The following is a 25,921-nucleotide window of genomic DNA, read 5'->3' as shown; positions in this document are numbered from 1 at the left end:
TACAGGATCAAGGACACCTGGGCTCTATTCCTGACTCTTCTGCAGACCTGCTGTATTGTTTTGCTTTTTTCAGTAGCTCTAAATTAAGACCTCTTCCTGCCAAATTTGTAATCTTAGGTGCAAGGCTTCCATTTGTAAATCTGAGCCACAATAAGGAATTTGGGGTGCTGGTGCTAGCCTGTGAATGCAAGCCCAGGCATTCATTCAACAACAAAATCACACAAACCCCATTGCACTGGTGAACACCACGAATGGCTCACAAGACAACCCTACTTACACCATTTACCAGTTGGCCATCTGCTCCTTTCAGATATTATTTTATGGCTTTCCTTTGTTTTCACCAAGGCCTAAACAGGAATGAAACTGTGAGTCTTGTCGCTAGCCCTTTTAAATAAATAGCTCTGCCATCGCTCTAATAAGTTTGACAAGTTGGTCCCAGGCCCTGGGCAGGAAGCTAATAAACTTCAAGTTGTTTTCTATTGTTTTCCTAAAACAATTTGACTTCCTTTCTGATAGCCTCAAATTCCTTCAATAAAAATAGAGTAGCTGGGAGCCAGAGGAAGAGCTGAACTGGAGCCAAGTTGTGCTTACAATGCCGCCTGCGTAAGATCACATTTTTATCCTGATCCACGAAGACTCTTTAAAAGAATAGCAGGCAGACAGCTGCCAGTGCATGTCAGGAACAGCTCGGGAGCTAGTCTCCCCCAGCATCAGTCCTCCAGGCTTGAGGGAATCTCCATCCAGAGAGCCAGTGTCAGAGGCTGAGCTCCTGGAAGCTTTAACCTGTCCAGAGTGTCCTCCCTCAGACACGGATTTCTTCTGGGAGCTGAACACTGACAGAGAGGTGTGCTCCAGCAAGACCAAGGGGCTGTGCTAAAGCTCAAACTTCAGCCAACTTCACCTGCTCCTCCCTCTACCTGTGCAGGCTCAGCAAAAAGAGGTAAAGGTCTGTTCTTTCTTTTCTTCTCTTCTCAACCTTGGGAAACATATATATGTATATATATATATATGTATGTATGCACACATTACTTTTGTAAAGCAGCAATTCATCTAGCTAGAAGTTTACAAGACAAGATGAACTAGGTAGATGAGGACTCCTTGCTTAAAATGACTTGCTGATTCTTTGGACAAATCCTTTATGCTCTTCATGGTTTGGTTCTTCCATCTGTAAAGCAAGGAGAGTGATTATAGGAGCTGTAATTGCATTATCATTTACAAAGCACTTCTCAACTACTCAGAGACGCTGCAGAGTTGAGAAGTGGAAACAGTAGCTGTGAGAGTGCCATGATTTATTTTGAGCAGCATAAAGCTGACAACTAAGCATTTTCTTTGGGATAGATGGTCATTTCTCCTCAGTGAGATGGAATCCTCTTCCAGTTTTTCTTTCTGAAAACTTTATTGGCAAATGAGGCTGACATGCAGTGACATTTCACACCTTGCTCTTTCTTGTTTCCTCTTTTCTCAATCCGCTGGTTTGGTACCCTGAGATGGGGAGTGGGAAACATCCATTTATAATGGAATTATTTGGGATTGTTCACTAAATAAGGAACTGTGACTATAAAACTGCTCCCCCTCATTCAGGGGCCCATCGTCACATGCTACTCCTGTTCCCTTGGGCCCAGCCTGTCCTTGGGAATCTGTCTCCTGCTGGAGGATGCCTGGAAGCTGTCTCCAGAGGTCTAATGTGTAGCAAAGAACTTCCCTCTCCTTCCTGTCTTTCAATCTTACTCATGCACTGCGATTTTAGATAAAATGTTTCACCAGGAAGGTAGCATCCGTTGGTGCTTTAGAGAAGGTACCAGAGGTGCCTGCTCAACACAGGACATATGAAGAATCAGAATAAGTACAGTGCTGTGGCCAGACATCAGAGATTAAATACATGCAAGAAGTTTCTGTCTCAACTGCATTTGGCTGGTGGTTTTTGCTGACAATTCCCAATGCAGTAAATCTGATATACTCCCAAAGCACGAAGTCCTCAGTAATGGCAGGAAAGTACAAAACATTTTCCCTTCAGACAGCCTCTTGAAGTTCTCAAATCTCAGGACAGCATCTACCCACATTAGAAACATCCTTCCAGCAAAGCCAGAGGCTCCAAGAACATCTGATTTATGTGAAGCTCTTTCACATGTGAGTTCTCATCTGCATATTTGCAGACCTTCTCTATGCATTGTGTTGGCTTGCTTTTTTTGTTAATTTAAATCTCTGACACAGAATGAATCTTCCATTAAATATCCACAGGATCAATGCTAAAAACCTCACCACACAAACTGTGTTTGGGATTTACCTGACTTCTGTATGAAAGGGAGCATCTCTGATAACGCAATAAGGCAAGTACAGGAAATAAAATTAAAAAGGAACATCTTGGCTTATTGGATTCAACCCCTTTGAATAACAGGCAAGTACAAAACAAATGGCCTTTTCTAAACTTACTAAGATCTGGTCTAAATCTCATTAGGTTTCCACTGTCACTTGTGCTACTAGAATGCTGTTCCAGCACCTCCTTCCCTGCTCTGTTGCTTAGAAACCTCCTGATTTCCAACCTAAATTCATTCATGGCCAATTTATATCTATTTATTCTTTTCATTGTCCTTTAGCTTATGCAGCTATCCTCACTCCCTAGCACTTAGTTTCCCGACCCCAGTTTCTAAAAGCATTTATAGGCAGCAACTCTCTCCTTCCTTAACCTCTGTTCTGCCAGACTAAGTAACTAAGTTCCCTTATATTATTCACCCTGCAGGCATATCACACCATATTTTAATTACTTCGGGTAGCTGCACTAGCATAAAGTTCAGTGCAAAATAATTAAGGCAGAAAAGCTCAAACTGGTACTGCATCTATTTTCCAATTGGCTCATGCATCTCTCTGCAGTCATTTGTGTGACTGATAACTAAACATACTCTTGGCCGAGAGACACCCTTCATCCCTCTGATCACCCTGTTGCCTTTCTCTGCACCTGTTCCAGGCTGAATATCTTGAATGTGGGTGAGCAGCGCTGCACACACTATTCTGGCAGGGTCTCACATCCTCTTGGATCACATTCATCTCACTCCCTGCAACTGGAAATACTGCTATGTCCTGAAAGCTCACTTGCCTTTTTCACCCCCACATAGCATCACTGGTATCTCCTCCTTTGGCGACCCTCACCCAGGGCTCTTCCCTGCCTCAGTCCTGCCAACTAGGAACCCCCAGTTGCTAAGAGAGATTTCTGATACTCTCTGAGCATTAAGTTCCCCTAGTGTGTGACTTTGTGTTCTCCCATTTAACCTCACCTCAATCACCCTAGTTCCACTCTCCTAGTGCTGGAATCCACCTTCTGGCTCTCTTCCCTCAGCAGATTTCATCAGCATTTCTACTTTCTGTGCCAAGGTAATTAACATCAATATTAAAAAGTTCAGTCCTGAGCAATTTTTGAGCAGCCTCACAAATCATTTCCCCTCAACCCATTAGGGAACTGGTGTCTCAGTTCTGTCAGCCTCTTACCCACTTGAGGATTTCTCGAATAATCCCTGTCTTCTTCACCTGAATCTTTTCCACTAATTTGCTTCTTCTAGGACACCCTATCATACACCCAACTGAAGTCCAGGTAGATAAGGTCCACTATGTTTCTTTTACCTAGAGGGTCAAGGATCTTACCCCAAGAAAGCTATTCACCTCTGATCAAAAGATGGTACATGTTGCCTTATTTTCCCCTTACCTCCTGGCTTTATTTCTCATTTCTTTCAAAATCTGCTCCACAGCATCATAAACTGCTGAGATCTGCAAGCTGCACATGACAAGCTGTCAGCTGTTCTCATTCCCACCGTCTGCAGGAGCATTCACTTGCTCTCCTCACTCAAGTCATACAAGTTTTGCATAGCAGTCTCTTGGGGAGGGGAGGAAAAATCCTTCTTCCCAGTTTACCAGTGGGAAAACAGCTATTTCCCTAGCTTTGGAGCTGGAGAAGCTGCCATGACACCTCTGTTTTCCCTCGAAGGGGTTGCAGTAGCAAAGAGAAGGGACAGCACATTTATGGTCTGGCTGAGGTGTCCATACAAGATATCTGCTCACCTTTCTGTCTTTTGCCTCTCTGTCTGCCTTCACCCATTTCCTTTACGTGCACCAAAATTCAAACAGTTACCACCATCACCAAAAAAGAGTTTGAAACAGTTACCTCCCATGCATGATGCATGTATTGGACAGAAACCTTCTCCCCTCCCTCATTCATTCAACAGAACCAGACTGTTATCTGCTGAATCCAGAGATTAACTCTAAAGGAGAATGAATATGCCACACAGGAACAATACCAGGAGAGGGAACACAAAGGAGTGAGCAGTAAGAATCAGACCTGATTACCCTGAGCATACTGAAAAGTGTCAGCCATGCAGGGAGGGATTACATTTCAGACAGCTCACTCACAGGACCTGCTTCTCCATAGCACGTGAGAAACATTTGACAAGCCTATCCCTAGCCTATCCCAAAGCCATCTGTGAGCTAGATCTATATTACTAACACCTTTTTTTGGACACTTTATCATGAAGTCCTTGGCAATTTCACTGGCATAAAATCAACAGGGCTTTACAAAATAATGCCTTAAGGAAATTACTCCAGGAAGATAAGAGAGCACAGCGATATTCTCCTTCCCATGAAATTCCATCACAGATATGCAACTGCCAGGCAGGAGAGGGAGAAACTACTCCAAAAACATTCCTGTCTTCTTTGAAGTCACAGAGGGCCTTTCATTAAAGTTAGAAATTAAGCAAACGACTGTGGCTTTCTCCATACTGGGAGCTCATTAAGCTGCTATGGGAATTTGTTGTGAACTGTATGTCCTGCACTAACCACCAGCAAGGATTCCTCTCTCTTGAGAAGGAGTTGCAGTCTTAACTTCAAAGTGAGAGTGTCCACATAGGACACACCTCCAGAGGTGTCCTCTGCCCAGCACTGTCCCTGCATAGGCTGCCTTTCAATCTTGAGACTAAAGGGGCTACTAAACTAGTGGGAGAACAATGATTACATTAGAAGAGTTGCCAGCCCTATGTTTTAGTCTCTGACCTGCTTTTGCTTCATGATCTACACCAGCATAGGGACCTCTGGCTAATTTTGCTCTGGATGGGAGATACCTAGCCCAGGAAGGATTGCTGGAGGGACTACCACCAAAGCTTGCGCATAGCAAGCCAATCCTCAGAACAGCAGAGTCTTCTGCGCAGATCTCATTCTTCTGACACCGGTTCTTTGAGACCAGCCTTTATCAAACCAGAAGGCATCTCTGATTCAGCCTCTTCTCTAGGGCCTGATGTGCGGAAGTCAGAGGCTTAACTTGACATACACATGAAATACAACACCTTCAGACGTTTGCTGTGCCAAAAGCAATTTTAGAAAGGCCCAAATGCTCATGGACCAGACTGTGCTGGTGTGAGGAGGTGGTGGTGGGTTGGTGTGTCAAAAACACCTCTCTTGACAGGCAGGTAAAACCCTCACACCAGCACAGTCTTATCAGTAAAACTCTCCTGGGAAGCATCCAGTGCCCTGTGGGACAAGGCTGCAGCTGTGCTGCACCCCTGACCCAAGTGCGCAGAGCAAGTCCTATGTTACTTGAAGAGGTGGAGGTCTGTGCTCCACATGAATTCAGCTTTGCCAAACTAAGAGTGAACGAGTCAGAAAAGTGTCCTTCACTGATGTCTTGCATGCGAAAAGCTTCCCAGGGTCTGGCCAGTGTAAGTGCGGGGCAACCCCGTCTCTTTTCATTTAAGGAAGGCTTAGACCATAGCATGTTATCAGGGGGAGGAGGTGCGAGGAACACGGGTAGCAGCAACTGGAAGGCACAACGCAAAGCCGGCAGAGAGTGCATCCTGTCGGCATGGGGAGGGTGGCACGGAGAGAGGCTGGGAATGGAGAGGGTGGTCTTTAAAGAGAAAACAACAGGAAACTAGGTTTGAAAATAGAAAGATTAAGCTGGAGGGTGTGGGAGAGACAAGAAAATTAGGTGAAGAAGGAAGAGGGGGGAAAAGCAGAGAGGCAGTGGGGAAGACAGAAAGTGACACAGAAAGGGGGTGGAGAAAGACGGGAAGAGAGAACCTATTAAAGGAATAAAACCAAGCAACTGAGAAGAACAAAGAGTCCAACTCATCTACAGAAAGGAAAAGTGCTAAACGAAGGAGAGGAGACAGAAGACAAGATACAGGAAATCAGGTAAGTAACCATGAGAGGGAAATAACAGAACTGCAGAAGCATTGAAGGCAGATCAAGCTGTTACACTCAAGGGGAAAACAGCATGAAGGGAGAAGAGGACTTGATGAGGCAGGAAAAGAAGGATGGCCAAAAATAACTTAAGAAATTAGCTTTTTCTTTCAATTTCCCTCCAAAGCATTCCCAATAGTAATGAGATGGGCTTGGGACATTTCAGGAATTAAACTCTTTTTGCCACATGCAGCTACAGAAATTATGAGGAAGCCTCCCTGCACTGAACATGGATACTGACAGATTTCAATGTACAGGAAAACAGGATAAGATCCCCAAGTATCCTCAGACAGTATAATGTACAAATTGCAGTTTCTGTCAGATCCCATTTCAGCATGTTGTCAGGCTGCTCAGGGGAGAGTGGTGAAGAGAACCCTTACCTATGAGAGGCTCTCAGGGTATAAACACTCTATCAAGTGTCTGCATGAGCTACCTATATTCCAAAGTGTGCAGGATGGTTTCAAAATATTGCAGTTTCTTTCCCTTGGAAGTATTATATCCTGGCTGGTGTGCAACATGGGGCCTGGGAATGTAACTTAAATGTAGAGAAGTGCCTTGCTCCTATCTCCCAGTCACCCGTACAGCACGCGCCATGGGGGGAATGCCTTTCTTCTCCATCCCGACACTGTCCAGGGCAGCCTCAAAGAGGTATACAGACCTAAAGGAGCAAATGCCCTCTCCCACTAGCAGCTGCTGCTTCTTTTCATTTGCCTCATCACTTTTTTCCCCCTTTTTGCACTTGGAATGATTATTCAATTATATTTTCATAATTCAATACTTCTAGCATTGCCACTGTGTGTTTCAAAGAACAGCCCAGCTTGAAAACACAGTACCCCTATACACGCACCTGGAAAGAAGCAATCACAATGTGTGTAGAGGTTGCTTGCTGTCACCTCTGATCTGTGGCAGCTTCTTTGATTTCCTAAAGGGTCGTTTTACCAGTCATTTGTCTCATCTAATGAGCTTTGTGGTGCACTGATTTTAATGGCTTTGGTAAACTGAGGCAGTGCCTCTGTCCTTGAAATACTGTAGAAACCACCAGAGGATCACATACGAAGCATTTCTGGACAAACCTCATCTACAAAAGTCATGGGCTGAATGAGCCTTAATCTTTGAACAATTCCTCCGTGCTAATAAACTCGTCAAAATACCTTGGTGAAGCAGAACGTGTGAGAGTTTTTCCCTACTGCTGCCTATGTGATCCTCTCTTCGAGGCTAAAGGACTAACACATGTAATATATGTGTGCTGACATTATGTCTGCGTATATATGCTATAGCAGCATGTGCAGCTAGGAGCGGGTTAAACTGTTATGCAGAAGCCTCACAGCATTCAGTATGTGCACCAGAAGCCATAAGAATCTGCATTTGCTGGTCCCTTCAAAATCTGCTCTGAGAAGAGTGCAGATTTCTAACTTTCTTCCTCCTTTCCTTGGGAGCTGAACAGTAGTTTGGGGAAATACCCGAGGCTTCAGGATTTAAAATACACATCAGGTTCCACTCGCTTGGGAACTATGTTAAGTATTCCTGCTACTATAACTATGTGGGGTTGTTGGGTTTTTTCCACTCAACAGTATATATTATCATAACATTTTAGTATTACAGGCTCTCACATGAAAAATTTAAGGCTTTCCCCAAAAATAGAGAACTTCATACCCCAGCCTCTCTTCTCTTTCTGACCTTCAGACAGATTTCACACATCCTGCACGTTTGCCCTTGTTTTCTGACTTATCTCGCAGCATTGAAAATAGACGAGAAGGAATGAAGTAATTCAGCACTATGCCATGTCATTAGGGAGAACATTTCAGAGACTGCTCCGCACCTCGGGTGCTGTTGTATGAGGCACAAGGACAGAGGCTTAAAATTAGAAATAGTTCCTGGGAGGCACCAGAGAAACTTCAATCTTTGGGCTAACAATTCATACTGAGCGAGGGGGCAAAATAGTAATTTTATGTCTGTTGATAAGCAACAGAGAGACCTCTATGAACAACTCCAGCATGCCAGCTCTTTCCTGAAACAGAAATATTCAAACCACACAGTAAGTATTGAGCATAGAGATGCATGCTTCTAAGTTTCTCTCTGGCATATCTTTAAAGAAGGGCCAGTTGGTTCTAATGTAAGAACTAAGGGGTTTACACTTACATTTCCAGCTTTCTTCACTATCTTTGTCATTATGGACATGCCTTGAGAATTTCCGTACGAAACTCCTCTCCCTTAGAAGCAGAAAAGCTGACAGATGCCTTGGTCAGGGCACAGGGTCTCTCAGAAAGTGAAGTAGTCCAGCAGGGTGACTGCTGCAGAGCTCCAGGGCCTTGGGCTGCATTCAGATGTCTGGTGAAGAAAGGAGGGAACAGTGGGATAGGAGAAAAACTGCCTCCAGTTTACAATGAGATAAAGCCACCCAAGGGGACTGGGGTTAATTCTTGCTTCTTACTCCAGTTTTCTGGATTCATGATGGGGCAAATGACTTAAGCCGTGTTTCCTCACAAATGCCCCCTCAGTTGTATCTCTTGTTCTGGATATCTGACTTCTAGATGTGGTCCAACTGGTGGAAGTGATAAACTCTCCTACTCCAGCATTAACCAGACAGAGCTCTGCTTTGACCATACATCATACAGTGTTAAGTAGACTGGAAATTAAAAACAACCCAGATTAGCAACATCACAAAACAGCTTCCAAAATTAATGAACTTTTTTTTATCTGAATCTCACATTGCCCTAGTTCCTCAGCTGTAAAGTTGATCTAATACAATCTCCTCACCTCTGTGTGGTAATGATAATAAGTCAATTAATAATTGTGAAGCAATCAGATACTGTTGTGATGAAAGCCATAGGAAAACCCATGAGGAAACTAATAATTCTCTCTTTAGAACTGGACTTGAATAATGTACAGTAAATGAGGCACAGGCCACCCACTGAACAATGAGGAGAAAACAAAACATTGAATAGCTGCTGTTCAAGAAAGCCCCAGCCAGGCTGGCACAGAACAAGGCAAGCATCCTGTGCAAAGAATGAGGTGGCAATGTGAGGATGTGGTTAAAGACTCATAGCTATGAGGTACAGGCACAAAGAGATTGAATTAAGATTACTGAAAACAGTAACTCCAGCATTTCCTAACTCTCTGCTTCTGGGTTTTGCAAATTAAATATTAGTTGTTTTTAAAAGAGGAGGAAGGGGGGTGCATATATATATATATACATACACTAAATATATAAAGTAATCCACTCACAGGCTATAGCCAGACTTCACCCTGGGAGAGAAATTAAATACTTGAGGCAAGGATGCAGCAATGGAGCTGGAGTGTGAAGAGAATCCTACAGATTTATTGAAAGAAGGAAGAAATTAGACTTGACAAGGTGGTACTAAGTGGGAAGCAGATAGTCACTGAAAATTTCGCCTTTCTAAAGCTGAAAGCAGCAGCAGTCTCGGTGCTGTAGAGAATTAAGTGGTCAAAACTGCCAAAAACCTTAGGCAAAGCTCTGTGGGGGGAGCTTGACTGTAGGAGAGCAACGGGGAAGCAATAGGCAGGGAGACACCAGGCAGGGAGGAGGGAAGAAAGGATGTGAAAAGTGAATGAGAGCCTTCTCCCTCTACCTCTCCAGTCTGTTTTGTTTCAACACTAGAACAAGTTGTATCTCATGCAGTCTACTACCCAGCCTAAATTCGCGTAGGCAGGTTTTATCCTGCTATATGGGGCCCAACATGATGCCTGCCATCACTGCCACATCTCCTCATATCAGCCTCCCCAGCTGATGAACCAGTGTTTAAGATCAGCTTCTCTCAGCATTGCTGAGGAACAGCTTTACTACAGCAGCCCCCAAATTTCTCAGGATGTTTCTGTTTTCCAGAGCTCCCTCTGCTCTGTTTAGCTGTCTCCTCTCCTGGGTACAGCACTGCCCAATTTATCATCATCTGCACATTCATATATGATAGCCTCCCCCTGTAAAGATAAAGAAAATGGAAAGAGCACCAAGCTCTGTAATCCTGAACTGGATGCTCTCCATCTGGTTAGTTAAGGAGTAATACCCATTAGCTTCTTTGCAACATTTACATCAGAGAGAGAACTGATGTTTTTCATAGCAAAAGCACATTCATTTAGCTTATCCCAAATTCAGTTTTGTCACATTTGTTGTGCTCTCTAAGGACTTAATTTTCTCTAAGACAAAGAGAGAGAATCCCAAGAGAGTTAAAGAGCATTCCCTGCATGCTAAGCATAAGCCTGGATACCACCATCATGTAACTATTTGATGGAGGCTTTCCAAACACAATGGGACAAATTTATTCCTCAGCTTGACTTATCTGAGTTCAAGGTCTTTTCTGTACTTGGTCTCCTGCATCTATATCAGGCAGAGTTTGGCCCTAATATTTGGATATATGAAAATGCAATTTGACCCTAGCTAAGGGCAGGGGCAGAAAAAGCATTAGAAATCCTGGCTAGACAAATAATAAAAATGCAGCTAACCAGAGTCTGCAGCTTCACCACCACTTCAGGTGAAAATATTCTACATAATATTGTCATCTGTGTGTGGAACACATCCCTGATGTACACGCTTGGAGGTGCTGAGTGATTTCCCTCTGTCTGTGTCTCCGTGCGTCAGGGTTGTGTGTGTGTGGCAGGTCATTCAACTCCCTTATCTTCTCACCCACTCACTTTTTTGTGAACACTGAGATTTTCCACGTTTGGACAGCTCACCAGGGAATAACAAGCTGTCTGCAACTGCAAGCAGGGCCAGTGGTCAGCATACCAGTGTGACCTGTTCAGAAATTACAGTGAACTCAGGAGCAGCACAGAGATGAGAAGCATTGGATGTCTGCTTCCTAGGACAGGAGCTGTTAACACAGAGCTCTGCCTTCTCCTGCAAGGTTTGAGCACTGGAGACAGTCACTCCCCCTGATACTGGTTCAGCACAAGACTTTGAATCCAAGGAACTAGAAGGGAACATGTCAGGTTTGCTTGGTCTTTTTTTGTTAAAGCCTATTTAGTCCAGATCCATGTGCAGATCAGAGTTAACTAACTTGACTAAAGAACTGGCCTATTTCAGGCAGAAACTTAACCACAAGCACATGCATGCGTATATGAAGCCAGAGGTGCTTGGACAAAATTCTTAACAGGTCATTACTTGCCTGTTGTATACACATACAAAGAAGCCAATTCAGGCTGAGGAAGGCTTCAGCATCAGTCTATGTCACAAAGCTATGAAAAACCTCTGCAATTCAAAACATTGCACCCATGCTGGACAGTGCATTTCTAATTTCATTCATCTTTTAACGTTGTAAGCCATGTGCCCCCTGAATGTGCTTCCGGACCAGGTCCTGGCAAGAAAGGAGCACTGTATATGTAAGTTGAAAAGTCTGCTTCTTCCTTTTGGGCACTGACTATGGCTGCAGGTTTTGCCAGCAATAACAAGATGTTTGTCCTTAGAAAAGCACAAAAAAAAAAAAAACCAAGCAAGAGAACCTCTGGTTCTTCCAGGTGCACCTGCTGTAGAAGTCTAGCAAAACAAGAGAGATTTTGTTCAGGTTACCAAGACAGTGTTATCCTGGGGCACAGGAGAGAAGGGCTGCAGTCTATAGAAACAAATGTTCTTGTGCTCTGGAACCAGTGCTGTGTCACTGTCACCAAGTCTAAGAGGCACTAACTACATACAAAAAAGGACACCAGTTTGCAAGTTGCAACCCCTGAGCTCTGTTCACAGACTGCCACTAACACAGTGACCTTGAACAAGGAGTTTGCCCTTCCTGTACCCCAGAGATCACAATCTGCAAGATAAAGATGACAGCATCTACTGCTAACAGGGGGCTGGAGATCCTTAAGTGAAGGTAGAGCTGTGTAGCAAAGCAGCAACCTCCAGCACAGAGCTGAAAGCATCCTTCCTAAGCACGTACCTATGTGAGTGGCCAGTTTTGCAGTGTAGGGACCACTTGGGTCCGGCTGCAGCCTGGCAGGTGTCAGCACAGGGGGAAAGACCTTGGCCCACATACCCTCCACGGCAGCTCTCTGTTGTGCCACACACTGGCCTGAACCTGGTATGAGGTGACACAGCTGGAGGAAGGCAGGCCACAAGCAATTCTGGATGCTCCACTACACAGGGCTGCCACTTCTCATGTGCCCTGTACCTAAAAGGAGATGGTTACCTCCCCATTCAGTAGCTCAGAGATGATGGACTTGTTGCATGTTTTCCACACAGCCCTATGTCTGGTGTGTAAGCCTCTTCAAAACATCTTGGGCCCCAGACTTCCAGTTCATTGGGACACCTGATTAACTATCAGATACACACTTCTGTATCCAACTGAAAAAATCACACATATCAATTGGGCAAAAATAAAATGGCTTTAACTTTGGGGTTTTGCCCCCTCGCGGGAAAGTGCACTTCTACCACACAAAGGAGCCTTCCTCAGGGACCCTCTCCACGCGCCCCTGGGACCTGCCAAGAGGTCAACGCAGCGAGGGAGAGCAGAACCAGTGTCATAATCAAGCTCTCCACTTTATTTTAGAAACATCCTGCAGAGATGGCGACCTCCTGTCACCTTCCTTGTGGGAAAAGTTAGCATGAAGTGTCGAGCTCAGCTATTTATATCACTGCTGATAGTCTTGCCTGTCTTCTGAAAAGGGGAAAATTTTTTTCCTAAGAATCCCTGGGGAAATAAACTCATATAAAGAAGATGATCACACAGGAATAGCCCTCCTGGCTCTCTGTAGTGAATTTCCTCGATGTTTGTCAACACGCCAGTGAGTCCCACCACAGGGAGCGCACCTGCCGGAGCAAGCAGCAATGATGAAAAATGCTCACATGTTTTCTTCTTTCAGAGCATGTCGCATCACCAAGAGGATAGGAAAAGCAGCTCCAAGAGCAGCAGATGCTTCCCCTCCCACAGAAAAAGGTAGTGCAGAAAGGGACAGGTGGAGAGCAGCCCATGGCTGGTACACCAGCGGGTGCCGACCCCACTGGGGTATTTTTATCATGGAATTTGGCAGTCACAAGGCAGGTTGGAGCTAAGCAGACCGCACGCCTGGCCTGTGGTGTGATGCTCTGGTTTCCACAGCTTTAGTAGCATTCCAGGTGATGATTAAGCCAGGCCAGCCACGTCGATGGATTAGTGCCAGGCTGCACTGGGCTTTGTCACATACGCATTTCCCAGTGCCAAGATCCCGTGACTATGCACACCCAGCAGAAAGCGGTCAAGCCACAAGCATGGCCAGGCAGTGGCACAGCCCACAGCTCAGCATGAATATGCATGACTCTGGTGTTAAGACAGTGCTGAGACCCCACAAATATACCCAGAGGTGTTTTTCGCCAAGTCACACCAGAGTGATACAAGATTTGTCCAACTGAGTCCAAAGAAGGAACATAAAGGGCCAGAGATGTGCACACACTGAGAGGTCAAAGCATGTGAGGACAACAGTAGTCTGGGAATGAGGAAAGGGAACTATGTGGAAAATTCCCAAGACTAGTAAAGCCATGAGGAGAAAGGCTAGGTCAAAGGCAGGAAAAGCTGTCAGGAGATGACAACAATCTTTCTTTGCTTGTTGGCAGCAGAGAGATGCTCTCTTCTGTTGCTCTAGAAGGCCCTTGATCTGGCATTGCAAGAAGAGATGGCTAATAACTAAATATGTGCCAGCCAAAAATGACTGCTCTAGGAGGGTAAGTCCTTCTTCTGGTTTCCAAAACCTGCTCTCCTGTGGCCACCAACCCCCTTGTGGCAGCCACCTCTGCTCTCTATCGAGCTGTTGCAGGATGATCGGGAGGCATCTTTGGGCAGCCCCTCCTTTAAACAGCTTGTGCAGGAAAACAGCCAGCAGCAAAGGGCGGAGGAAATGGCCTGTTATCTGGCTGTATGTGGCTGCTAGCCTTGGATCCTTCTGATTTACGTCCTCTTGGAAAACATTGTGTATGTTTGAGGCAGGCGATTTACCATTATTCTCAGATCCATTAACATTTTTTATTTCCAGACTCCTTGCACTTACATTTTCTTTACTTTGTGTTCCATACACACTGGTTTTTACAATTTGCAAGTGCCTTGGTTTAGTAGCCTTTCCTAGGGAAAACAAGCCATAGCAAGGCCCCAAACTACCTGACCATGGTAGAACTAATGGAAAGAGGGCTCAGTTTGTGACTGCACGTGCCCATGTGTCGTTTAAGCCCAGCCACGCAGCCGCTTGCTCACTACCCCCACCCCCCTTTCTCCCCCACTCCTGGAGGGATGGGGAGGAGAATTGAAAGAATGTAACTCCCACAGGTTAAGAACAGCCCAGTAACTAAGGTATAACACAAACCACTGCTGCTGCCACCAATAATAATAATGATAAGGGAAATAACAAGGGAAGAGAATGCAACCGCTCACCACCCAGCCTGACCCAAGCAGTGAGCTAACCCTTCGGGCAACTGCCCCCAGTTTATATACCGGGCATGATGTGCTGTGGTATGGAATACCTCTTTGGTTAGTTTGGGTCAGGTGTCCTGTCTCTGCTTCCTCGCAGCTTCCCCTCCTCTCTGGCAAGCACAAGACTCAGAAAGCCCTTGGTCAGAGTAAATATTACTATGCAACAACTAAAAACATCGGTGTTATCAGCACTGTTCCCAGGCTGAAAGTCAAAAACACAGCACTGCACCAGCTACTAAGAAGGAGAAAAATGACTGTTACTGCTGAACCCAGGACACCATGGCAGGAAGGAAAACTTGGCCTGGGCACAGTCAGGGAGAATTGTGTTAATTTTTACCCTAAGAAGCAAGGTGAATCAAGAAAAGGCAGCCATTGACTAACAACAGCAGGAGCAAGAGGGGCACCTGCAAACAACATAAACTCACCTGGGAAAATGAGGACACTCACCACTTGTCATGCTGTACTGGAAGTAGTATTCCACACACACAGTTGCACTACAGCATATCGATGTCGGACACATCTGTACATCAAACTGTAGGTGGATGGTGCCTTGTCTGTGCTCTAGGTCTGGGGGGGGGGAAACAAAAACAAACTTATTTCAGTGCAACAGCCTGTAAATATTCCCCATCACTGATTTATCTGCTTTCATTGAATCGTCTGGTACTCACAGGATGAAGCCATACGCTAATTTCTCCAGAATGCAGTAACTGCACTAAAGCCATTTCAGAAGGTAAGACAGCCCCACACACTTGTCAGTGCAGACAGGAGGAGTCAGAAAAGACTAGCTGATTTTCTGTGTAACTGCTCCTCCAGTTCTGGGCTACCAGCATAATGAAAGCTTCTGCATATGCCAAGCAGCCACCAGGATGTACATCAGCACAACTGCAGTATGTCTGCTGAAGCAGGAGAGAGCCAAAGCACATCCTTTGCTCCCTCATACGCCCCTTCTCACTCCTCACACAGCTTCTGACAGGCAATAAGGGCAGCAAATGGTCACCTCCTTGTCTCTTCACCTGAGCAATCCTCACCTTTCCTCACCTCAGCAGCACCAGGATTTTAAGGATTCAACTTCTGACCTTCTGCCATCCACCCTTGCAGATGGACATCACACAGAAACAATAGATTGCATAAATCATTTTGTGTGCTGCTACATTGAATTATATCACTTACATGAGCAGAGGAGGGGATATTGCTCCTCCAACAAGGGTATCTCTCTGTCCTCCAGCTTTTGCTCACAGCAAATCTACACAATATTGATGCAGTAAATTTTTAGCTTTTAACAGTGTCTGCTCTCCACAGACATTCTTTGCACAGTAAAAATAGTTGGCTCTTAAAGACAACACAAGGGACAATAAAGAAGGAGAGTTAGCAACTTGGTCCCTACAGCTTTGGGATTTACAGAGTCCAGTGCTTTTATTATTTCATTATGGTGATGATTAATTTTCTCATTTACTTATTAAAATGATATTTTCAAAAAGAGTGACTGTGGGAGAATATTATCTGCAAGGTATATATATACTGCACACTTTATAGCACCTTGCCCTTAACTCATGCACAAGGGAGAGCTTTGCAGTGCCCTGGGAAGGTAACTATGGCGAGTATAACTGGATCAGATGATTGCTCAAACACTGTCACAGAGCTCCAAAAAAAAAAAAAAAAAAAAGATTAAACTCATCATTCTCTTTTTATCCAAGAGGTTAAGTGACTTGGCCAGAAACAGTCCGTCAGACACAGAAACAAGATTGAAACGGGCTCTCCTACATCTTCATTTTGCAATCTTACTACCAGCCCACCAAACCTTTCCTCTTATCAGACCACCTACCACAGCACTTCCCAGGAGCCGCTGGTCCTTGGGAGGCACTTCAAGGGAGGCTTTTTTCTTTGCCTTTGTAATTTGAACTGTGAATTTCATCTCAGAGCTTAAGAGAAGGGAGCGAGATCCGCCACTTCCATTGTGCAGCAGTTCCTTCTCAGAGAGGTGTGACAGGGAGGCAGCAGGTTAGGTTTATAGGACTGGCACAGCTCACCAATATCTTTACACTCCCAGAAACATTGGCAATGAATTGTAAATGAAACACTTGCAACTGGTGACACTGCAAAATCAGAGCAAAAGCTATGGCAAAGGTGGGCAACAGAAAGGTTTTCTCTGCATTTCTTTCGGTGGTGGCATTGAGCCCAGAGCTGCAGGCACTGTATGTCCCAGGTGTCAGTGCAGGTGTCACACAAAGGAAACATATAAAAGTGCCAAGACACCACTCAGACCAAGCTGCAGATTCCAGTCTTCCCTCCCAGGGGATCAGGCCATTAAGGAATCCCGACAGCAGTTTGCAGACAGATGATTTAACTACACAGTCCACAGGGGATGCAATAGGCAGACCACAGTGGAAGAGCTTTCTGAACCAAGAATAAATCTGGCTCATCCTCATAGTTTTGGCAGCCCATTGAACAGATTGTAGTTGGGTTATGTAAAAAAGATCACTCTTTGTTTCAGTAGCTGAATTCAAATAACACAAAAAAACAAACCCAAAGCATTGTTTTCAGTGGATGCGAAACAAAGTTTTCATCAAACCACACCTTACTCATTTCATGTCAAATGCAAACATTTCCATTGACAGAAAATGAATAATTTCACTCCACACATTCACAGCTGAGCATTTCCTAACCCTCCTTAGAACCAGTCTTCTTTTCTCCTACAGAGGCTGTGTCCGATTCTCCCTTCAAGATCTCTCATCCCTCCTGGTGAGCAGAAATGGGGGACTGGAGTTTCCTGGGAGAGTTCCTCGAGGAGGTTCACAAACACTCCACAGTGGTAGGGAAGGTCTGGTTGACTGTGCTCTTCATCTTCCGGATGCTGGTGCTGGGCACAGCAGCGGAGTCTTCCTGGGGGGATGAGCAGTCTGACTTCATGTGCGACACCCAGCAGCCTGGCTGCGAGAACGTCTGCTATGACAAGGCTTTCCCCATCTCCCATGTCAGGTTTTGGGTCCTCCAGATCATCTTTGTCTCCACCCCATCTCTGGTGTACATGGGCCACGCGATGCACACAGTGCGCATGGAGGAGAAAAGGAAGATGAAGGAAGCAGAACTAGAGGCCCGTGAGATGAAGAACAACAGTGACACATACTACCAGCAGAAGTCCGCTGTGGTGGAGAAGGCTGAGCTGTCTTGCTGGGATGAATCAGGAGGCAAAATCATACTCAGGGGCAGTCTGCTGAACACCTATGTCTACAGCATTTTGATTCGCACAGCCATGGAAGTGGCCTTCATTGTGGGACAGTACATCTTGTATGGCATCTTCCTGGAGACCCTGTATATCTGCCAGCGGGCACCTTGCCCCCACCCTGTCAATTGCTACGTTTCCCGCCCCACAGAGAAGAATGTGTTCATTGTCTTTATGCTGGCTGTGGCAGTGCTCTCCCTATTCCTCAGTCTGGCCGAGCTGTACCACTTGGGCTGGAAGAAAGCCAAAGAGAGGTGCTCCCGATCCTACAAGCCCAGCCCCAGCACAGCCCCTGGCAGACTGGAGTCTGCCCCGCAAGCAGAGAGGGCCCAGATGTACACTCCTCCACCAGATTTTAACCAGTGCTTGTCAAGTCCCAACGGGAAGTTCATCAGCCCCTTCAACAACAAGATGGCCTCCCAGCAGAACACCGCCAACTTTGCCACCGAGAGGGTCCATGGCCAAGATGATGCTGCTGGTGAAGGGCCCTTCATTAAGTCCAGCTACTCAGAGAGCCCAGAGGTGGCCAACGAGTGCGCAGCACCCGCCTTCCCTGAGAACTACTTCAATGAGAAACGCCGGTTCAGCAAGACCAGCCGTGCCAGCAGCAAGGCAAGGTCAGATGACTTGTCTGTGTGACCTGGCTCCAGGAGGGATGAGAAGAAGGAGCAGTCTCAGCACTTAGCGGACCTTCTGCAAAGGGGACTCCAGACTTTTGCCACTAACCTCGCTCTATTTTAACACCCTCTTGCTCCTTTCCAGGGAACATCATTGTTGTTGCAGACAGCACCTGTCACAGCTTAAGGCAGGGACAGCCACTGGGAGACACACACACTGAAGAGAAGCACCAGTCTCAAGATGTGAAGCTCTAAGCCATATTTTCATCATGGGATGCACAGGGATCTGAGATTCACCATCCTCAGCCTAGTAGAGCACAGGCCAGCAGACTCCTGAGGCTGACCAGCAGGTATCTGCTGTGACACTGTATTCAACAGACTGAACCTCAACCCCCTTCCATCTTTGTGTCTATTCAACATTTGCCACGTCAGCTTGGCAGTTATACAGAGCTGAAGCTTCCCTCACCTGCAGGAAGCAGAAACACACTGGTAGGCCTTCTGAAAGACCTTCTCATCTGCTTTGTTCTCAGCCTTTCTAACCCTCCCTTTCTCCTCCTGAGCCCAGATATTTTATAACAGTTTACCTATACAATAAAACCTACTTGAATTTTTTGACATTGTGTATATAACAATTCCCCATAAATATGGACGTCCATGGCCCCCACGCACAGCTGCCTCGTGTCTAACATAGGAATCCCTTCCTCACTCCTAAGTCAGCACAGCAGACTGGCCCCGGGGATATCGTTTAGATGACTGGTTGATGAAGACCAGGGAATTTTCCCAAGACACTTATGCCATCAATTCTAAGCAAGACATCCATTAACAGAAATAGAAAATCTCCTGTGAGAACAAATACCTCACTAGTATAAAAGAGCAATTATCATGTGGAAACAAAGAGAGTTTTTCCCTTTTAAAACTCATCTTTCAAGCAACTTGAACACTGCTGAAAGGGTGCTGCCAGCTGCCAACTTGAGAGAAAAACATCCTGTGATTATATGCATAACAGGTACAGCCTGTGTCTTCTCCTCACTAACTCACCAACACACTTCAGCATCTTTTGCCAGAAGCAAGAGTCCTCTCCAGGTCCTGCACATCACATCTTGGATGCTCTCTCAAGCCTGCCAGCCAGTGCAAGCCAAGACGCTTGTCCTTGCAGCAAGCCCCTGTTCTGCCATCAAGTCACCTTCATCTCCACTCCATCCCATAGTGTATATCGTGTAAGAAACCACCCATGGACCAGCTTTTCCCATCTCTGTAACTACTCAGAGCAGCCACTGGGACCCAACACTGCACAGTGGGTCTGGTGGGTGAGATCTGTAGGCAGCTCCCACTCCAGATACCCCAGTGCAGAGCTGACATCCCTCTTTTAAAGAGATTTGTTAAACAGAGCTAAGCTGGTCCCTGTTGTTTACCCTGCACTGCCATTTCAGAGATGGGACACAGCTTCCCAACACTGGACTGTATGAGTGAATGGCCAGGACCAGGTTATGAGGGGACTGAGCCATTCCCTCTCTTAAGGCCACCGAAAGGGATTGTGAATCCTTGCTCCTGACACATAATTAGCCTTGGTACAGTTCCCCGTACATATACATACACATTCACACACAGAGGGTGGGAAACCATTTCTTTTGTTTTTAAGGTGTTTTATATATGTGTATTTTTTAATTCTGGAAAGACCTGCGTGCTCTCCTTAACATAAGACTTTAGTCAATCATGCCTAAGTTTCTCCTAATAAAGTTCTAACTCCATCTCTCCTTGCTGAAGTTCCTCCTCTCACGTGGCTGAGAACGAGCTGCTAGCATCGACCAGGCTGCCCGCCAGCCTCTGCTGCTCAGAGATCACAGAAATCCCCATTGCTGGAGTGGCAGGGATGAGAGAAGGGCACAGCCAGGGGGATAAATAACAAACATGGGGAAATGATTGATTGACTGGCTAACAGAAACCCCCTCCAGCTTCCCTGCCTGCCTCTGCATTACCAAGGAAGAGTGGGAGAAGCTGGCCAGATTGCAGAGCTTCCATCCTCTTGCAAAAGAAATGCTCCCTTCTTGCATTCCCTAGCACAACTCTGCACCTTAATCCCCTGCTCCCACTTTCCAACTTTCACAGGCTCCCTCCTTCTGACCCTGGTTCCCCTGTCCATTCAAAGGAAGTGCCTTTCCTTCCTTTCTCCATGCAGTCTCCCATCTCATGGGACTCTGCAGGCTGGGAAGCTGGAGACCAGTAAAGTACTGCGTCCCAACAAGGACCCTGAGAGGAGGCATAAAGAATGAAACTGGAATTCAGTGAGGGTACCTTCAACTATGTTAGAAACTGCACAAAACCTTTAAGATTAAAGGAGCCTTGGTTTGTGGATTTGCAGACCAGAAAGGAGCCACAAAATACAGCAAGGAGGCAGGATTTGTCCTGCAGGCCTGGCATTTTTAATTGGCATGTGCACAGCCCTGAACATGCCTGCGCCTTAGGGTGCCATTTGCTGGGAGAAATAAGCAGTGAGTAAGTCAGGATCACTCTCCTTGGAAAGCTTGTCTATTGAATATTAATGTTTCAAAGGGCCACTCAAGCACTAACCCAGGTCTTGCTTAATAAACTGCTCCTGGTTTATAAAAAGCAGTAGACCAAAATTTCAGAACTCCAAGCTACAGTCTCTGCTGGAGAGCAAAGTATAACCAAAAAATGAGGATAAGGAACTCCTCTATGCCATTCTGGACCTTTAAGATCCAAGTGGATTCACGGGTGGTGTTCTGGTGATCTTTTGAGATCACAGGAATACAACTACCCCACCTCTCTGTCTCCAGCCTAGAGAATACATGTATCAAGGCAGATAATCTCCCTTTGCCACTCAGTTCTTAATGCCTCTTTGGTTCTGTCTTATAGGTATAGCAAGAGGGGAATAGTTGATGGATGGATGTTCACACTGGCTGACAGAGCATGAACTTGTGATTCTTGGAATCCAACTGTTAAGGCTGGCCAGGTTATCCCACCCCAGTAGGAGCAGATTTACTTCAGCCAGTGAGCAGAGAGGCCGGATTGTCTTTTCAGGCAGATTTTGTATTTATTGCATTGTATCAGACAGATGGATGGCCCTAAAACAACATTAATATATTAAATTCAGTCCTTGGACAGGCATTCAATCTTTAAATGGCAGCATTATAAAGAAAAGGGTCAGGGAGTGGGATAATGCAAAACTTTTAATTCTGCTCTTGTCCCTCTCTTCTCCAGAATCTGGACCCACTCAGCCTCTCAAACCTGAATTCTCCAGCAACAGCTGGAACCAACATTTAACAGAAACACCATGCCCAGTCATCTCCTTGGTCAGCACCTCAAACCATTCCAGCATTGCCCCTAACTGGTGTCTGAAGGAGCCAGAAGTCAGTTCTGATCTACAGCCTTGTGCTGATCAGCTGCCAAGCCTAAGATAGGAGAACAGGGAAACGTATGTTTCAACAAGCTCTTAAAACAGAAATACTTAATCCTATGAAAGGAAAAGCTATATTTAAAAATACATCGAATGCCAAAACTAACAAAGTAATGAATCGAGACAAGGTCGTGCCTTGAAGTCCCTCTCCTCAAACAGCACAGTGGGACAGCTGGGTGGATCAAGAGACAAAGGAGGGAGAAACTGAAGGGGATACTAAAAGCACTGACTGATCTAGAGCACAGTCAAGTAAGTTGTTTCCTCCTTCAGAATACGTGAACAAGGCAATACTCAAGCAAACTCAGAGCTGATAGTGTTTCAGACTGTTAAAGGAAACAGGTAAGAAGATGCACAATCCCCCCTCAAACACTTTTCCACCCAAAGAACAAAATCAGTGTGTCCACAGCAATGAAAACATGCGTGACTGGGCTGCAAATAGCCCAAGTATGAAGAATGCAGAAATTCACAGTTCAGAAAGCTAGTGTAGCATAGCAGAGGGCCCAGCCCGCAGCAATGGCAAGTGCTCCAAACACCCAGCACTATCAGGAACCATGGAAGAGCAGCTCTCCTTCCAGCACTGCTGCTTCCCAGGAAGCCTGGCGCTAACAAAGGCAGAAGGGGAACTGCTGTCCCCAGATCCCCCTCTGCTGCTGCTGCTCCCTTGGGAGGCTCTCAACAACACTGTGGTCTGGCCGGGACTCTTCATGAGCCTGGCTCAGCAGGCTCTAACTGCTGCAATGGATTCTGGCACTTCAGCAGGGCTTACAGGAAGCGATCCTGTACAGGGCTGTGCCCATTTTTGTACACATTTATGAATAAGGAGCAACATTTCGGTACTTAGGTTACCAGCTGCAGCAGAGGTGCAGATAGACCAAGAATGAGGATGGAGAGCAGCAGCTTATCTTAAGATACACTTTCCAGGGGGAAAACCTCTGAATCTGAAGCATACAATTAATAGCTTTGCTTTTGCCTTAAGTGTTTGCTGCTTATAAGGTCTAGATAATTAAAGATCTTCCTAAGGATCACAGGAATTGTGATACCTTATAGAAATAGAGATCTAGAGATAGAAAAACCATTGTCATTAAAATATGACAGAAAGAGGATCAACTCAAGGGGGGAAAAAAAAAAAAAAAAGAAAAAGGCAGAAATGCTTCATTTTCCCTCCACTGAACATTGTTTTAAAGTTAACTTGCCAAGACCACATTCACATACCACCACCGGTTTCCCACAGACATTTGAGCCATCAAGTCTGACGGGCAACAGAGTTCTCAGAAAGCAAATGTCAGCCATGGAAACTAAACTTTAAATTCATCTGGCCAATATCTACCCCAGAGGCAGCTCGTGTCCCTCCAGCCATCAGGAAGCATAACCAGTATTGTGTAACCAACCCTGCCAGTCACAAACCAAACAGCGCACCTCCACCAGAGAGTACGTGCAATAAATACACACCAAAAGGTGTTTTAAAGACAGTTAGGCATTAGCTCAATAATAGCAAACATCTGAGAACCACGATGTACTGGCTGGGAGAAATAACGGTTACTTCAAATTCATTTTTAGCTCCCTTCCACTAGTCCCTAGGCATTGCTCAGGACATCACTGGGAATCCTTGATGCCCATGCAGGAATACAACAGCAGGATGGATGTGGATAAGGAGCAGAGAAGACCTTTTCCTGGCTGCTCACAAAGTTGCCATGGGAAGGTCTGAGTCCTTGAGCAGCTTCTCCACATGAGCACCACTTTTGCTCATTCTGTGCTCCTGCAGAGGGTTTCATCACCCCCTTGCAGGACCCTAAGCTTCCCAAGCACACAAAGGCACCATGAAGGCACTACAGCACTGGCATAAAACACACTCCCCCATCCTCTAAAGCAGTTTGCCATGCTGAGCTTCATAACCTACCTGTTAATGCAAAACCACCAGTCTCTGGATGAATAAAAGCTCTAATACCACATTTGCTGCCAAAAAGTATTCCCCCAGAGCAAGCAAGGAAGCAAAACTCAGAAAAGGTAAAATATTTATGTATTCCTTTAAAATTACTTCTGGACCAAGGCCTGTTGGATTGCTGCATTAAGCCACTTTCCTCCCTCGAGGTCACTGCATCATATTAAGGGATTAGGCACTTCTTCCCTTGCTTGATTTCTGTATTATAAACTCCATTTGGCTAGCCCGTGACAAACTCTTGCAAGGCAGCAGCCCCACTGCAGTGTTTGCAGGAGCAAAACCAAGCCCCCTGCAGACCACTGGTACTTTTTGAGAGAACATCTCCATCTCTCAGGGCTGTATCATAGTAGGAAGGTGCTTGGGGAATACTCAGAGTTGGGTTTTCTGACTCACTATTCATGCTCAGAAGCTTCTCTCTATCACAAGGTTAATTTAGATGGGAAGGGGTAAGATAGATGGGGTCAAAATGAACTGTTAGGGAACCACGAGAGAATTAAACTTTCTTGTTCATATTGGACATGAACCTAACCTTAAAAAGGCATGTTGGCAATGCTTAGCTCTATGGCAATATAAAGAAAGCAAAAGACACATCAAGAGATTTTTCTAGAAGTCGATATGGGCTGGTAGGACATGACCAGCAAAACCCAACACCCTCATGTTGGGCTCCACACAGGGTTTCACTAGGAATCACGTTAAACTCCAGCTCCTACCCTTAAAAGGAATCAGACTAGCAGGGAGAGGCAAGCCTGAGGTCAGAAACTTGCTGCTGTTTGTTTGGGTTTGCTTTTTAAGTAACTGCCGTGCCAGCTCTTCAGCCTGGGAACACAGTTTGAGGCTAGAGAGTGCTCCTGACAGAACAAGTCTGATGGGTGCCAGGCTACGGGCAGGATGTTTCAGAAACAAGTGTCCAAAATTAGCCGTTGCTCAATCATGTAGTCCAACAGAGCCATGCTGGGTTCCCACCTTGCTTCTCTTCCACTTCAGCCCAGACCTGGGAAAGCAGGGACACTGTATAGCAGAACTTACCATCACCTTCACTGCACAGCATGAACAGTCAACCCAAGTGCCTATATAGGAACTGATATTCCAATGAAAAATGTCCTTCCTACTCTACCCCCCCCATTTCATTTTCCCCTTACAGATCATGAGAACTCTCACCCTTTTATCCTCTGAAATTAGGCTTTGGATTATTTTTCCCCTTTGTGGTCTAGTATTTTCTTAGGATACAGTTACACTTTCTGTATTTCCAGTTTCTCCAGATTCCTTCAGTCTCTGGCATTGCCAAAGAAATGCCGAATTTGAAGACTTTCTGAGGAGTTTATTGAAGTACCCAGTCCTAAATCAGCAGTCAAGACATTAATTAAATGAATGAGTAAAAACAAGAATCCTCACAGATTCCTCATGGATATTTCTAACTGCACAAGCATATCACAGCTCCCAGCACAGAGACTGGCAAAGGAAAAAACCCACTGAGATACATTAACCCTTTTCCTCTCCTAGTGCATACCTGGGTTAAGGTGATCAGCCTGCCTTCTATGGTTCAAAGTACTCCTACCCACAAGTCAAATCAGAGCTGTCACCACTCCATGTGCATTTCTAAGCAAGCAGCAAGGCTGTAGTGCACACATGTACACAGACCACATCACAGCACTTCACATCTGTATCATCTCAGACCCAGAAACACAAATATGGCCCAGCCTGGCTGCACCACACTTGCACACTGCGCCAGCTCCAATGTTACCCCCAGCACCTCTGCACCATAGGCTGGCCTGCAGTGGGAGTCTACAGCGTGCTCTATTTCACTTAACACAACAAAGTTAAGGGGCATTTTAACCCTGATACACAAGTACTTGCAATGGGGACAACGTTTCTAACAGAAGCATGCTTAGAAAAACTATTAGGATCACAGAATCAGCAGGGTTGGGAAAGACCTGTAAGATCATCAGGTCCAACTGTTCCCCAGCACTGCCAAGGCCACCACTAACCCATGGCACTGAGGGCCTCATCTACACAGCGTGTGAGCACTTCCAGGGATGGTGACTCCACCACTGCCCTGGGCAGCCTGTTCCAATGCCTGAGCACCCTTTGGGGAAGGAATTGTTCCTCAGCTCCATCTAAACCTCCCCTGGTGCAGCT

General features: G+C 45.7%; 1 protein-coding gene and 1 long non-coding RNA gene across 3 annotated transcripts; one reads left to right on the top strand and one right to left on the bottom strand.

The window, feature by feature from the left end:
- Positions 1-507: 507 nt before the first annotated feature.
- On the top strand, positions 508-20,179 carry GJA5 (gap junction protein alpha 5). 2 transcript variants are annotated; one of them, XM_061344398.1, is made up of 2 exons: positions 508-940; positions 17,291-20,179. In XM_061344398.1, exon 2 carries the CDS (start codon positions 17,344-17,346, stop codon positions 18,451-18,453), a length of 1,110 nt encoding a protein of 369 aa, XP_061200382.1. In that variant the 5' UTR covers positions 508-940; positions 17,291-17,343; the 3' UTR covers positions 18,454-20,179. The 2 variants fall into 2 exon arrangements, with proteins under 2 accessions (XP_061200382.1, XP_061200381.1); XM_061344397.1 differs by lacking the exon at positions 508-940 and adding an exon at positions 5,536-6,168.
- On the bottom strand, positions 1,273-15,161 carry LOC133207458 (uncharacterized). The gene is made up of 2 exons (XR_009724045.1): positions 15,020-15,161; positions 1,273-1,482 (listed from the first exon to the last, which is right to left on the bottom strand). It is a non-coding gene; the product is annotated as an uncharacterized LOC133207458 (long non-coding RNA).
- Positions 20,180-25,921: the final 5,742 nt, after the last annotated feature.

This window comes from Neopsephotus bourkii, unplaced genomic scaffold (genome assembly GCF_033783945.1).
Source record: "Neopsephotus bourkii isolate Nb327-2 ecotype Australia unplaced genomic scaffold, CSIRO-AGI_Nbou_v1 NB_214, whole genome shotgun sequence".
In the NCBI taxonomy this organism is placed as follows: Eukaryota; Metazoa; Chordata; class Aves; order Psittaciformes; family Psittacidae; genus Neopsephotus; species Neopsephotus bourkii.
Note: the sequence above shows the minus strand (reverse complement) of the source record. Positions and strands in the feature narration are given on the sequence as shown.